At 50.0% G+C, this 13,643-nt stretch overlaps 1 protein-coding gene across 7 annotated transcripts; it reads right to left on the bottom strand.

Moving 5' to 3' along the window:
• Nucleotides 1-3,424: 3,424 nt before the first annotated feature.
• LOC142825997 (uncharacterized) lies at nucleotides 3,425-12,029 on the bottom strand. Of its 7 annotated transcripts, none has more exons than XM_075918439.1 (5): nucleotides 11,596-12,029; nucleotides 5,978-8,356; nucleotides 5,109-5,805; nucleotides 4,800-4,916; nucleotides 3,425-4,614 (listed from the first exon to the last, which is right to left on the bottom strand). In XM_075918439.1, the coding sequence occupies exons 2-3, from the start codon at nucleotides 7,540-7,542 to the stop codon at nucleotides 5,226-5,228; spliced, it is 2,145 nt and encodes a 714-aa protein (XP_075774554.1). In that variant the 5' UTR covers nucleotides 7,543-8,356; nucleotides 11,596-12,029; the 3' UTR covers nucleotides 3,425-4,614; nucleotides 4,800-4,916; nucleotides 5,109-5,225. The 7 variants fall into 7 exon arrangements, with proteins under 7 accessions (XP_075774554.1, XP_075774553.1, XP_075774555.1 ...); XM_075918438.1 differs by having other exon boundaries at nucleotides 4,829-4,916; XM_075918440.1 differs by having other exon boundaries at nucleotides 4,829-5,496; nucleotides 5,689-5,805.
• Between the last annotated feature and the right edge of the window lie 1,614 nt (nucleotides 12,030-13,643).

The following is a 13,643-nucleotide window of genomic DNA, read 5'->3' as shown; positions in this document are numbered from 1 at the left end:
ACCCTAACCCTAACCCTAACCCTAACCCTAACCCTAACCCTAACCCTAACCCTAACCCTAACCCTAACCCTAACCCTAACCCTAACCCTAACCCTAACCCTAACCCTAACCCTAACCCTAACCCTAACCCTAACCCTAACCCTAACCCTAACCCTAACCCTAACCCTAACCCTAACCCTAACCCTAACCCTAACCCTAACCCTAACCCTAACCCTAACCCTAACCCTAACCCTAACCCTAACCCTAACCCTAACCCTAACCCTAACCCTAACCCTAACCCTAACCCTAACCCTAACCCTAACCCTAACCCTAACCCTAACCCTAACCCTAACCCTAACCCTAACCCTAACCCTAACCCTAACCCTAACCCTAACCCTAACCCTAACCCTAACCCTAACCCTAACCCTAACCCTAACCCTAACCCTAACCCTAACCCTAACCCTAACCCTAACCCTAACCCTAACCCTAACCCTAACCCTAACCCTAACCCTAACCCTAACCCTAACCCTAACCCTAACCCTAACCCTAACCCTAACCCTAACCCTAACCCTAACCCTAACCCTAACCCTAACCCTAACCCTAACCCTAACCCTAACCCTAACCCTAACCCTAACCCTAACCCTAACCCTAACCCTAACCCTAACCCTAACCCTAACCCTAACCCTAACCCTAACCCTAACCCTAACCCTAACCCTAACCCTAACCCTAACCCTAACCCTAACCCTAACCCTAACCCTAACCCTAACCCTAACCCTAACCCTAACCCTAACCCTAACCCTAACCCTAACCCTAACCCTAACCCTAACCCTAACCCTAACCCTAACCCTAACCCTAACCCTAACCCTAACCCTAACCCTAACCCTAACCCTAACCCTAACCCTAACCCTAACCCTAACCCTAACCCTAACCCTAACCCTAACCCTAACCCTAACCCTAACCCTAACCCTAACCCTAACCCTAACCCTAACCCTAACCCTAACCCTAACCCTAACCCTAACCCTAACCCTAACCCTAACCCTAACCCTAACCCTAACCCTAACCCTAACCCTAACCCTAACCCTAACCCTAACCCTAACCCTAACCCTAACCCTAACCCTAACCCTAACCCTAACCCTAACCCTAACCCTAACCCTAACCCTAACCCTAACCCTAACCCTAACCCTAACCCTAACCCTAACCCTAACCCTAACCCTAACCCTAACCCTAACCCTAACCCTAACCCTAACCCTAACCCTAACCCTAACCCTAACCCTAACCCTAACCCTAACCCTAACCCTAACCCTAACCCTAACCCTAACCCTAACCCTAACCCTAACCCTAACCCTAACCCTAACCCTAACCCTAACCCTAACCCTAACCCTAACCCTAACCCTAACCCTAACCCTAACCCTAACCCTAACCCTAACCCTAACCCTAACCCTAACCCTAACCCTAACCCTAACCCTAACCCTAACCCTAACCCTAACCCTAACCCTAACCCTAACCCTAACCCTAACCCTAACCCTAACCCTAACCCTAACCCTAACCCTAACCCTAACCCTAACCCTAACCCTAACCCTAACCCTAACCCTAACCCTAACCCTAACCCTAACCCTAACCCTAACCCTAACCCTAACCCTAACCCTAACCCTAACCCTAACCCTAACCCTAACCCTAACCCTAACCCTAACCCTAACCCTAACCCTAACCCTAACCCTAACCCTAACCCTAACCCTAACCCTAACCCTAACCCTAACCCTAACCCTAACCCTAACCCTAACCCTAACCCTAACCCTAACCCTAACCCTAACCCTAACCCTAACCCTAACCCTAACCCTAACCCTAACCCTAACCCTAACCCTAACCCTAACCCTAACCCTAACCCTAACCCTAACCCTAACCCTAACCCTAACCCTAACCCTAACCCTAACCCTAACCCTAACCCTAACCCTAACCCTAACCCTAACCCTAACCCTAACCCTAACCCTAACCCTAACCCTAACCCTAACCCTAACCCTAACCCTAACCCTAACCCTAACCCTAACCCTAACCCTAACCCTAACCCTAACCCTAACCCTAACCCTAACCCTAACCCTAACCCTAACCCTAACCCTAACCCTAACCCTAACCCTAACCCTAACCCTAACCCTAACCCTAACCCTAACCCTAACCCTAACCCTAACCCTAACCCTAACCCTAACCCTAACCCTAACCCTAACCCTAACCCTAACCCTAACCCTAACCCTAACCCTAACCCTAACCCTAACCCTAACCCTAACCCTAACCCTAACCCTAACCCTAACCCTAACCCTAACCCTAACCCTAACCCTAACCCTAACCCTAACCCTAACCCTAACCCTAACCCTAACCCTAACCCTAACCCTAACCCTAACCCTAACCCTAACCCTAACCCTAACCCTAACCCTAACCCTAACCCTAACCCTAACCCTAACCCTAACCCTAACCCTAACCCTAACCCTAACCCTAACCCTAACCCTAACCCTAACCCTAACCCTAACCCTAACCCTAACCCTAACCCTAACCCTAACCCTAACCCTAACCCTAACCCTAACCCTAACCCTAACCCTAACCCTAACCCTAACCCTAACCCTAACCCTAACCCTAACCCTAACCCTAACCCTAACCCTAACCCTAACCCTAACCCTAACCCTAACCCTAACCCTAACCCTAACCCTAACCCTAACCCTAACCCTAACCCTAACCCTAACCCTAACCCTAACCCTAACCCTAACCCTAACCCTAACCCTAACCCTAACCCTAACCCTAACCCTAACCCTAACCCTAACCCTAACCCTAACCCTAACCCTAACCCTAACCCTAACCCTAAAGCCCAAACCCTAAAGCCCAAACCCTAAAGCCCAAACCCTAAAGCCCAAACCCTAAAGCCCAAACCCTAAAGCCCAAACCCTAAAGCCCAAACCCTAAAGCCCAAACCCTAAAGCCCAAACCCTAAAGCCCAAACCCTAAAGCCCAAACCCTAAAGCCCAAACCCTAAAGCCCAAACCCTAAAGCCCAAACCCTAAAGCCCAAACCCTAAAGCCCAAACCCTAAAGCCCAAACCCTAAAGCCCAAACCCTAAAGCCCAAACCCTAAAGCCCAAACCCTAAAGCCCAAACCCTAAAGCCCAAACCCTAAAGCCCAAACCCTAAAGCCCAAACCCTAAAGCCCAAACCCTAAAGCCCAAACCCTAAAGCCCAAACCCTAAAGCCCAAACCCTAAAGCCCAAACCCTAAAGCCCAAACCCTAAAGCCCAAACCCTAAAGCCCAAACCCTAAAGCCCAAACCCTAAAGCCCAAACCCTAAAGCCCAAACCCTAAAGCCCAAACCCTAAAGCCCAAACCCTAAGATAGGTTTTGCTGGGTCTACAGACCCAGGCTCAGGTCTCTCTGGAGCCTGGAAAATGACACCACAACAGGATTTCACATCAAGTTTATTTGGCAACAAAATTGCTTCCTTTTACAGCAACAGCTTACACATTTTGGACCGTGACCAATACTGGACAAGTTTATGACATGAACAATAATAATGTTCCATTTTCAGAGTCTATGTGACATGGTGAGCATACCCTTCAAGCAATACCTTCTCTATCAAAACCTCTCCTCTACAATATCTTGGCCCGCATCTCTAGCCTCGGCAATCCGGAGTCAACTGGCAAACGGCCGGCATGGTTCCTCCTTAGCACCGTCTTGTCAAAAAAGTTAAGTCAAAGACTGTCCGGGACAGTCCCAACCCTGGTGCAGTGCAGCGAAACAGCCGGAAGGCTGACAGTTTGAAAAAAAAGTCAGCCTTGCGGCTGTTTGACTGCACTGCACCAGGGTTTATCATCACTGCTGTGATGATGTATGTTATGACTTGGATGACAAAATGAGTCATCTCACCAAAACCCAAACTACACGTTACACTCTTACAACTACAGCACTTACAATACATCAAATGATAAAAACACTCCGTGACAATACATCGAATGATAAAACACTCCAAAACAATGCATCAAATGCGTGACAATACATCAAATGATAAAACACTCCAAAACAATGCATCAAATGCGTGACAATACATCAAACGATAAAACACTCCGTGACAATACATCAAATGCGTGACAATACATCGAATGATAAAACACTCCAAAACAATGCATCGACTGTATGACAATACATCAAATGCGTGACAATACATCGAATGATAAAACACTCCAAAACAATGCCTCGGATGCATGACAATACATCGAATGCGTGACAATACATCGAATGATAAAACACTCCAAAACAATGCCTCGGATGCATGACAATACATCAAATGATAAAACGCTCCAAAACAAAAACACGTACGGCACATTACAGTGCCCTCACGTTACTTTGATGGCTAGAACATACAAAATAACTACCAATTTCATTAACTTTTACTTTTTGGAAAATGAACTTGACGTATCTACCGATTGGGACTGTGAAAATATGAACAGTGCCGCCTCAGAATATTGGTACTAGCCATCAAGGCAAGAGGACGCTGCAAATCACAACACAATACACACAAACTCTACATCTTCCGAACAAACACACGCCAAATTCTTCTCTGGATGCGTAGAAATGTTCCGATCGCGCCAAAGACGAAGACTTCCTAGAGAAAGACAAAACAATTCTCACGGTTAATGTCCGTACAACAAACTCCAGCCGCCTCCGCTTCCAAAAACACACACATACAGTGTAGTGCAAGTGAATTTCCCCAGTGACGTGCACCCGGTGAAATACATTTCCCAAGAAAAACACACAGCACACACGACCCCCTATCGAACCCTACTTAACTTGCAAATCTGAAAACAAATCCTACGCACACTCTTCATCTTCCGAACCGGCAAAGACACGCCAAACTCTTCTCCGGTCGTGGCGAAATCTTCACGTCGTGCCGACGGGGAACGCTTCCTACGGAAATGAAAAACAATCGTCGCGGTTAAGGCGCGTACGACAAACGCAAACCTTCGCTTCCAAAACACACGCGTGCCACCTTGCGTATGTGAATTTCCCCCAGTGACGTGCCGCCGGCCAACCGCGTGTCCCGAGTGAAACGCGGAGCGCGCGCGACAAAGAAAACCCCCGATCGGGACCGTACTTAACTTGGAAATCTGAAAGCGAATCCTACGCAGACTCTTCATCTTCCGAACCGGCAAAGACGCGCCAAACTCTTCTTTGCTCGTGGCGAAATCTTCACGTCGCGCCGACGGGGAACGCTTCCTACAGAAATGAAAAACAATCGTCGCGGTTAAGGCGCGTACGACAAAACACAAACCGCCTCGGCTTGGGAAAAGGATCTCTACAATCTAGCACAGGTAAACTTCCCCGGTGACACGCACCCAGTGAAATACAAATACAAAAACAAAACCCTCGATCGAGGGCTGTACTTAACTTGAGAACCTGAAAGCAAATCTTCCAAACCGGCAAAGACGCGCCAAACTCTTCTTTGCTCGTGGCAAAATCTTCACGTCGCGCCGACGGGGAACGCTTCCTACGGAAATGAAAAACAATCGTCGCGGTTAAGGCGCGTACGACAAACGCAAACCTTCGCTTCCAAAACACACGCGTGCCACCTTGCATATGTGAATTTCCCCCAGTGACGTGCCACCAGCGAACCGCGTGTCCCGAGTGAAACGCGGAGCGCGCGCGACAAAGAAAACCCCCGATCGGGACCGTACTTAACTTGGAAATCTGAAAGCGAATGCTACGCAGACTCTTCATCTTCCGAACCGGCAAAGACGCGCCAAACTCTTCTTTGCTCGTGGCGAAATCTTCACGTCGCGCCGACGGGGAACGCTTCCTACAGAAATGAAAAACAAGCGTCGCGGTTAAGGCGCCTACGACAAAACACAAACCGCCTCGGCTTGCGAAAAGGATCTCTACAATCTAGCACAGGTAAACTTCCCCGGTGACACGCACCCAGTGAAATACAAATACAAAAACAAAACCCTCGATCGAGGGCTGTACTTAACTTGAGAACCTGAAAGCAAATCTTCCAAACCGGCAAAGACGCGCCAAACTCTTCTTTGCTCGTGGCGAAATCTTCACGTCGCGCCGACGGGGAACGCTTCCTACGGAAATGAAAAACAATCGTCGCGGTTAAGGCGCGTACGACAAACGCAAACCTTCGCTTCCAAAACACACGCGTGCCACCTTGCCTATGTGAATTTCCCCCAGTGACGTGCCCCTGGCCAACCGCGTGTCCCGAGTGAAACGCGGAGCGCGCGCGACAAAGAAAACCCCCGATCGGGACCGTACTTAACTTGGAAATCTGAAAGCGAATCCTACGCAGACTCTTCATCTTCCGAACCGGCAAAGACGCGCCAAACTCTTCTTTGCTCGTGGCGAAATCTTCACGTCGCGCCGACGGGGAACGCTTCCTACGGAAATGAAAAACAATCGTCGCGGTTAAGGCACGTACGACAAACGCAAACCTTCGCTTCCAAAACACACGCGTGCCACCTTGCGTATGTGAATTTCCCCCAGTGACGTGCCCCCGGCCAACCGCGTGTCCCGAGTGAAACGCGGAGCGCGCACGACAAAGAAGACCCCCGATCGGGACCGTACTTAACTTGGAAATCTGAAAGCGAATCCTACGCACACTCTTCATCTTCCGAACCGGCAATGACACGCCAAACTCTTCTCCGGTCGTGGCGAAATCTTCACGTCGCGCCGACGGGGAACGCTTCCTACGGAAATGAAAAACAATCGTCGCGGTTAAGGCGCGTACGACAAACGCAAACCTTCGCTTCCAAAACACACGCGTGCCACCTTGCCTATGTGAATTTCCCCCAGTGACGTGCCCCCGGCCAACCGCGTGTCCCGAGTGAAACGCGGAGCGCGCGCGACAAAGAAAACCCCCGATCGGGACCGTACTTAACTTGGAAATCTGAAAGCGAATCCTACGCAGACTCTTCATCTTCCGAACCGGCAAAGACGCGCCAAACTCTTCTTTGCTCGTGGCGAAATCTTCACGTCGCGCCGACGGGGAACGCTTCCTACGGAAATGAAAAACAATCGTCGCGGTTAAGGCACGTACGACAAACGCAAACCTTCGCTTCCAAAACACACGCGTGCCACCTTGCCTATGTGAATTTCCCCCAGTGACGTGCCCCCGGCCAACCGCGTGTCCCGAGTGAAACGCGGAGCGCGCGCGACAAAGAAAACCCCCGATCGGGACCGTACTTAACTTGGAAATCTGAAAGCGAATCCTACGCAGACTCTTCATCTTCCGAACCGGCAAAGACGCGCCAAACTCTTCTTTGCTCGTGGCGAAATCTTCACGTCGCGCCGACGGGGAACGCTTCCTACGGAAATGAAAAACAATCGTCGCGGTTAAGGCACGTACGACAAACGCAAACCTTCGCTTCCAAAACACACGCGTGCCACCTTGCGTATGTGAATTTCCCCCAGTGACGTGCCCCCGGCCAACCGCGTGTCCCGAGTGAAACGCGGAGCGCGCGCGACAAAGAAGACCCCCGATCGGGACCGTACTTAACTTGGAAATCTGAAAGCGAATCCTACGCACACTCTTCATCTTCCGAACCGGCAAAGACACGCCAAACTCTTCTCCGGTCGTGGCGAAATCTTCACGTCGCGCCGACGGGGAACGCTTCCTACGGAAATGAAAAACAATCGTCGCGGTTAAGGCGCGTACGACAAACGCAAACCTTCGCTTCCAAAACACACGCGTGCCACCTTGCGTATGTGAATTTCCCCCAGTGACGTGCGCCCGGCGAACCGCGTTTTCCGAGTGAAACGCGGAGCGCGCGCGACAAGGAAAACCCCCAATCGGGACCGTACTTAACTTGCAAATGTGAAATCGAATCCGCTTCCATGAGGGAAAAAATTCCCCCGCTCGCCAACCGCGTCGCTGGTTTTCCAAATTAGATGTCTTCCGGATGCAGAAGCTACGATGACAAATTGCCTACGCGCTAAAGACTATCGTAAGCCAGTTACGTTTATGGAAATGCCATCTATTTCGACATGACTCTGTCCCGGTCCCCCGCAAACCCTTAAATAATTACATCGAGAATCGCACGTCACGAGATCCCTCGCCGCGCTAGTATTGCGACGCTCGCCCCCCCCCCGCACGAGCGGAGCATCTCTAGCTACAGATGGGTCACTGGCCCAGAAATGCTTTTCCTCCAGAGGAAATGCACGGCCCCTTCGTACAATGACCTTCCTACTCCCGTTAGCGACGGTCACCGTTTAGAGAGCTTCTGTACAAAAACAAGAAGATGCGACCGCAGGAACGCTTCTCGTCGTCAAACCCTTCGGTGGATATTTAACTAGGACGATTTGATGGGTGTTTCCCCTCTCGATGTCTCGTTCCCCTCTGACCTACGGCTCTACGAGAAAAATGCATAAAGATATTCACGCTTCTTGAAAATGACAAAACCGATCTGTACAAAATTGGATGAATCTTGCAAATACAAATAAAACCAGATTGATTTATTCTACTCGTGGGGCTTTAGATGACTGAACATGAAAGAAAAGGAAAAAATATAGCAGAGAGAACTTGCATTACACATTAGAGTAGTCTCAGAGCAGCCCCTTCCTAACCCAGCCAGAAAACTGCTACGCTTCTGCAGCAGACGCTATAGAAATCCTATCGATGTGTCTTTTGCAGAATGGCAATCAGAAACAATTCCCTGTATCATCCTCCCCGGTGAAAACACGTGTATTAAATACGCTACAAATCTCATTTAATCGCATTTTATGTTAACAGAAGAATGGTACTTTAACCAAAAATACATTACCAGATATCAATACTCACCGTGATCGTAGGAATGCCTAGCTACACCTCCTCAGAGCAGCCCAAAGCTGAATGACTCCCTGACTCTAGATGCCCAGCTTAAATACTACCATAAGCTCCGCCCCTGAATATCCCAGCATGCATTGCAGGCCAAAAGAAGGTATAAATGCAGACTCGTGGGCCGCAAACTTCCTTTACTTCATTTCTACATTAGTAGCGGCAAGAGCTGCTCATGCTGAAGCATTTATCATCTGTTCTCCTAACAAATACTAATCTCCACAGACTCAAACTCTGTGACAAGGTGAGGCTACAGTCACCCTATTTCAGGTTCCTAAAAGGAAAACCTTGCCCCCGGAAAGGGGGGGTTCTCAGGGTGTAGTAGCTACTGGGTGCTGAAATAACTACTTTAGATGTAGTGACGAGGCTGTTTGAACTGGAGTATATGCAGAGTGTAGGAAACATTACTTGGCTGGTGCCAGAGAGGATAAACACTGCTCATTCTCAAGATGAAAGGGGGGGGAGTCGTTCCCTGTTATAGTGCCAGGCCACTTGATACAAACAAGAAACCCACCGTGCCCCCCGGAGCCAATATGATGGGCAAATGGCAACCTGTGAGAACTTGTACTCTGATGATGTGAGGTTCAGCACTGGCCACCGCTTCCTTTCAGGCTCCCTCCCCCCATCGCCTCTAGACCCCACTGCCTCCCCAATACTTAATTTTCATACACAAAGGTCTCAGACCTCAATCCTGACACAAATTAGAAAGCGGGTGGCCAAGTATGGAGCATCAGCTGCTAGGAGAGTGTCACTGTTGAGGCGCTATAGAATTATACGTGCATTACCGGCAATGACCACCGAGTGGCACTGTGGAGGCGCTACGGAATTATACGTGCATTACCGGCAATGACCACCGAGTGGCACTGTGGAGGCGCTACGGAATTATACGTGCATTACCGGCAATGACCACCGAGTGTCACTGTTATTAGGGTAGAAATGCCCCATTCCGAAATAACTGCAATTAGCAGAGCAACAATCTTTTTTATTTGGAAATAAGACCATCTGCGCATATACACTGAATCCGTGTCAAACAGGAAATGGTATTTCAATTTGTTCTACAGCACAAGCCTGACATGTAAAGTAAGTACTCCCCGCGGTCACTCAAAATGGAGTCCCGGGAAGCACGGGGGAGTAACTAACAGCACGGCTGTAAGACATCACTTCAGAACAGTGGTAACGGGAGCATCCAGAGGGGAAGCCCGTTATTTTGAACGTATTTCAGAATAACGGGCGTCTTATTTTTTGTGAAATGAGAGTTTATTGTTCCAGAATAATGCCATTGTTGAAATTGCTATTTCTAAATAGCAATATTGTGTGTGCTCCACTGTCGCTATTTACAAATAGCTCCTTCCTAGGGCCATTAAAGCAATTACGCTCTAGTGTTTGTAGCACATCCACTTTACAGAGAAACCTTGTAATTACTCTGAGGCAGGCTTCCCTAATGGGGAAATGCTATTTCAAAATAGATGTTTGGAATATGCTATTTCAGAATAAAACCTGCCAAAATAAGTGTGTAGTGTAGACATACTTTGAGTCAATTTAGCATATCCTTACTAAGGGAGCCTACCTCTCACAAATTTTGATGCTTCCCTGTTGTGGGAACACACTATTTTGAAAAATATTTTCAAACACTTTAACCCCCTAAATACCTTACTTGAAATAATTCCCCAGTGTGAACATAGCCAAACATTACAGCTACGCTGCAATGCTATTTCCATATACCCAAGAATCCCAAAATATCAATCCCTCATCTTCACAGCAAACTTGGAATAATGAATAAAAAAAAAACCAAGGTCCCTGTAAATATCATTCTACGAGGCGAAAGGGACATTTTCTTAAAGCGCTTTATTTTGAAATTTGGCATCACGTAGATGGCGCCAAATGATGAAATAACATACACAATTTGAGCTATACAAATTGAGTATCTTATCTCAATGCTATTTCAAAATGGCTTATTTCAAGTTAACTGTACTCTGTAGAACTCTGAGACTCTCTTTCCCCCTCCTTCACCCTCAAAGGTTCTCCCTCCACCCGCTTTCCTCTCCCAGGTTCTTTCCCCAGCCCCCCGTTACTCTGACCCCAAATAAAAAACACACCCAGTTTATTGTTTCCAAAAACAATGTCAGTTTTATTATATCTGCGGGGGGGGGGGGGGGGGGGGACAATGAAGAGAGGAAAGGCAAATGTAAGCGGGGGAATGATCCCGCTATTGTGGGGAACTTTCCTGGCTTCTATACACCCCGGTGAAATGAACCAGCGAAAGGATCCGAGTCCCCGCTCCCACTTCCTTTACCCCACGGTTCCCTGATCCTGAGGGCTCCCCCTCCACTCTCCTGAGTAGCAGAGCCCTCGAAACCCCAACAAGGCTGGGCCCAGGTTTCCTGGGGCTTAATCCCTGACCTTGTAGTCACTAGGGGCAGGAGTTAGGGTGTCCCCGCTCCGAGGTGCTCTCTTTACACTGCAAGCCTTCTTGGCCCAGTGATCGCTTCATAAGGTTCAAAGCTAATCAGTTGTTGTTTAAGAGAAAAGAATAAGAAAAAATGAAAATGAGAACACATAGCCCTGCTCTGTAGCACGGGGACATCAAAACAGCAGTCTGCGGAGTGTAAGGACAGTCCACAGTCTCTTTCTTAGAGGCCCTGGATATGCTGCAGGGGGGCTACAGGCAGGACACGCTAGCTCTGGTAGTGACCGCACGGTCTCAAGCTCAAAGTGGCCAGACCCCTCTCCCAGTCGAGAGCCTTTCCCCACACTTTGCTGGTCCCAGGTGCTCACCACATCCAGCTGCAGGCTGTGCTGCTTGGCCAGTTCCAGCTCCTTGTGTGGCTTCTCTGTTCCTTTTGGCTCTCTGAGCACTGCCAGTCTGCTGCTCAACACAAGGTCTGCACTCCTTGTGCTGTGTATGCCTGGCTCTGCTGTTGCAAGACAGTCTCTCCACACAGCTTGTACTCCTAGCCTGTCTGTGTCTGGTTCTGTCGCCGCAGGACTTCTTCATACAGCTTGCACTGCTCTTTCAGCTCTCTGTCTTTGAACAAACAAGCTGTGTGCAGAAGAGGTCCTGAGAGAGAGCCAGAACAATCCCAGCTCACAGGGAGGACGGGGCCTGGCCTCTCCCCTTCCTCACTGGCCTATCCAACCTGTCAATCAGGCTGAGCTGGAGTGTTGGCTGCTTTCCATTGTCTCTGGGGCCTGTCAGCCTCCTGAACCCTTCCCCCTCTGAAAGTGGGAGCTGGCAAACCAAAAAACTCCCACAGAGTTTTAGTAAGGGGTAACAGAGACTGCTGCCATATCTCCTCCCCTTGCTCCATCACCTCTCCTGGTGCCTGCTGCCCCCCTCCCCCGCAACCCCTCATCCACCTCTGCTGTCCTGAGTCCTGCCCTTCTCACTGCCCTCAGCCTTCTTGAGACCTGCCCCCCTCTACCAGCCCTTCTCTCCCCCACTGTGCCCACTCCTCCAATAGCCCCGCTCTGATCATGTGAGCTACCCCTCCTCATCCCCTCTCCTAACACCTCACACTACACACCTGCCCTGCCTCTCTCCACTGGTGCTGGTCCCTCTCCTGCAGGTGTCTGCCCTTCTGCTTCACCCCTAGAATCCCCTGGTACCTGCACCTTCCCTTACCCCTGCACCCTCCTGGTGCCTCCCCCTTCCCTCACTGCCCTCTTTTTCCCTGATGCCCACCCCCTCTGCCCCCATTCCCCTGTGCCCTCACACATGCCTTGTTCCATCTCTGCCTTCCTCATGCCCACCCCTTCTTTCAAGCCTTTTCCCAGCACCTCCCCTTCTCCCCTCTAGCCCCCCAAAGCCCTTCCCTTCTCCTCTCCTAGCATCATCCTGTCCCCCCTCTCACTGACACTTCCCGTCCTGCCCTTTTCCACTTGTCTCCACTTGGCCCCCTGGCATTTGTCTCTCTCCTCCACTCTGTCCCTTGGTGCCTTCTCCTTTATTCTCCTGACCTGCCCCCCTTCCCGCAGCACAAGCCCCTTCCTCTCTGACCCTTTCCCCCTATTTTCCCCTCCTCCTCCAACTGGTCTGTAAGGGTATGTCTACACTACAGCACTAATTCAAACTAGTTTTTAGTTCTAGACGCGTTAGTTAATTCGAACTAAGCTAATTTGAACTAATTCGAACTAGCATGTCCACATTAAGTGGACCCTGAACCGGGGTTAAGGATGGCCGGAAGCAGTGCCGGCAGGGCATCAGCTGAGGACTTAGAGTGTGGAGCTGCTGTCTCAGGCTAGCCGAGGGCTGTGCTTAAAGGGACCCGACCCCCACCCCGGACAGACAGTTCTCAGGGGTGCCCCGCTTGCAAAGCAGTCCTGGCTTGGAGTGCCCACACTGGGCACATCGCAGCACTCGGCCATCAGACCGGCTGCACTTGCCCCAGGCTGCCATCTGGGGAGAGGGGGCAATTGGGGGGGCTGCAGGAGAGCTTCCACCCCCAGAAGCCCGCAGAGCCAGCCCAGTCCTCCCCATCGGGGGCTCGTACCCCATTCCTCCCTCACCTCCTTCCACTTACCCCTCCCTAGCCCCCCTTCCTGATGTACAAAATAAAGAAAACGTGTGGTCAAAAATAGAATCTCTCTTTATTGAACAAAACTCGGGGAGACTGGGAAAAGGAGGTGGGAGAGGGGAGGGCAACTAAAATGATCAGAGGTTTGGAAGAGGTCCCATATGAAGAGAGGCTAAAGAGACTGGGACTTTTCAGTTTAGAAAAGAGGAGACTGAGGGGGGATAGGATAGAGGTCTATAAAAGCATGAGTGGGGTGGAGAGGGTGCATCCAGAAAAGTTCTTCATTAGTTCCCATAACAGAAGGACTAG

This window comes from Pelodiscus sinensis, unplaced genomic scaffold, assembly GCF_049634645.1.
Source record: "Pelodiscus sinensis isolate JC-2024 unplaced genomic scaffold, ASM4963464v1 ctg70, whole genome shotgun sequence".
In the NCBI taxonomy this organism is placed as follows: domain Eukaryota; kingdom Metazoa; phylum Chordata; order Testudines; family Trionychidae; genus Pelodiscus; species Pelodiscus sinensis.
The sequence above is the reverse complement of the archived record's forward strand: the minus strand, read 5'-3'. Positions and strand labels throughout refer to the sequence as shown.

What these genes read in the sequence shown, in the direction of transcription:
- LOC142825997 (XM_075918437.1), bottom strand. Translation starts at nt 7,542, where the DNA reads ATGAAGAGTGTGCGTAGGATTCGCTTTCAGATTTCCAAGTTAAGTACG. An exon ending in ATTTGCTTTCAGGTTCTCAA is followed by an intron (nt 5,806 to 5,977) that starts GTTAAGTACAGC and finishes TCATTTCTGTAG; the next exon opens with GAAGCGTTCCCCGTCGGCGC.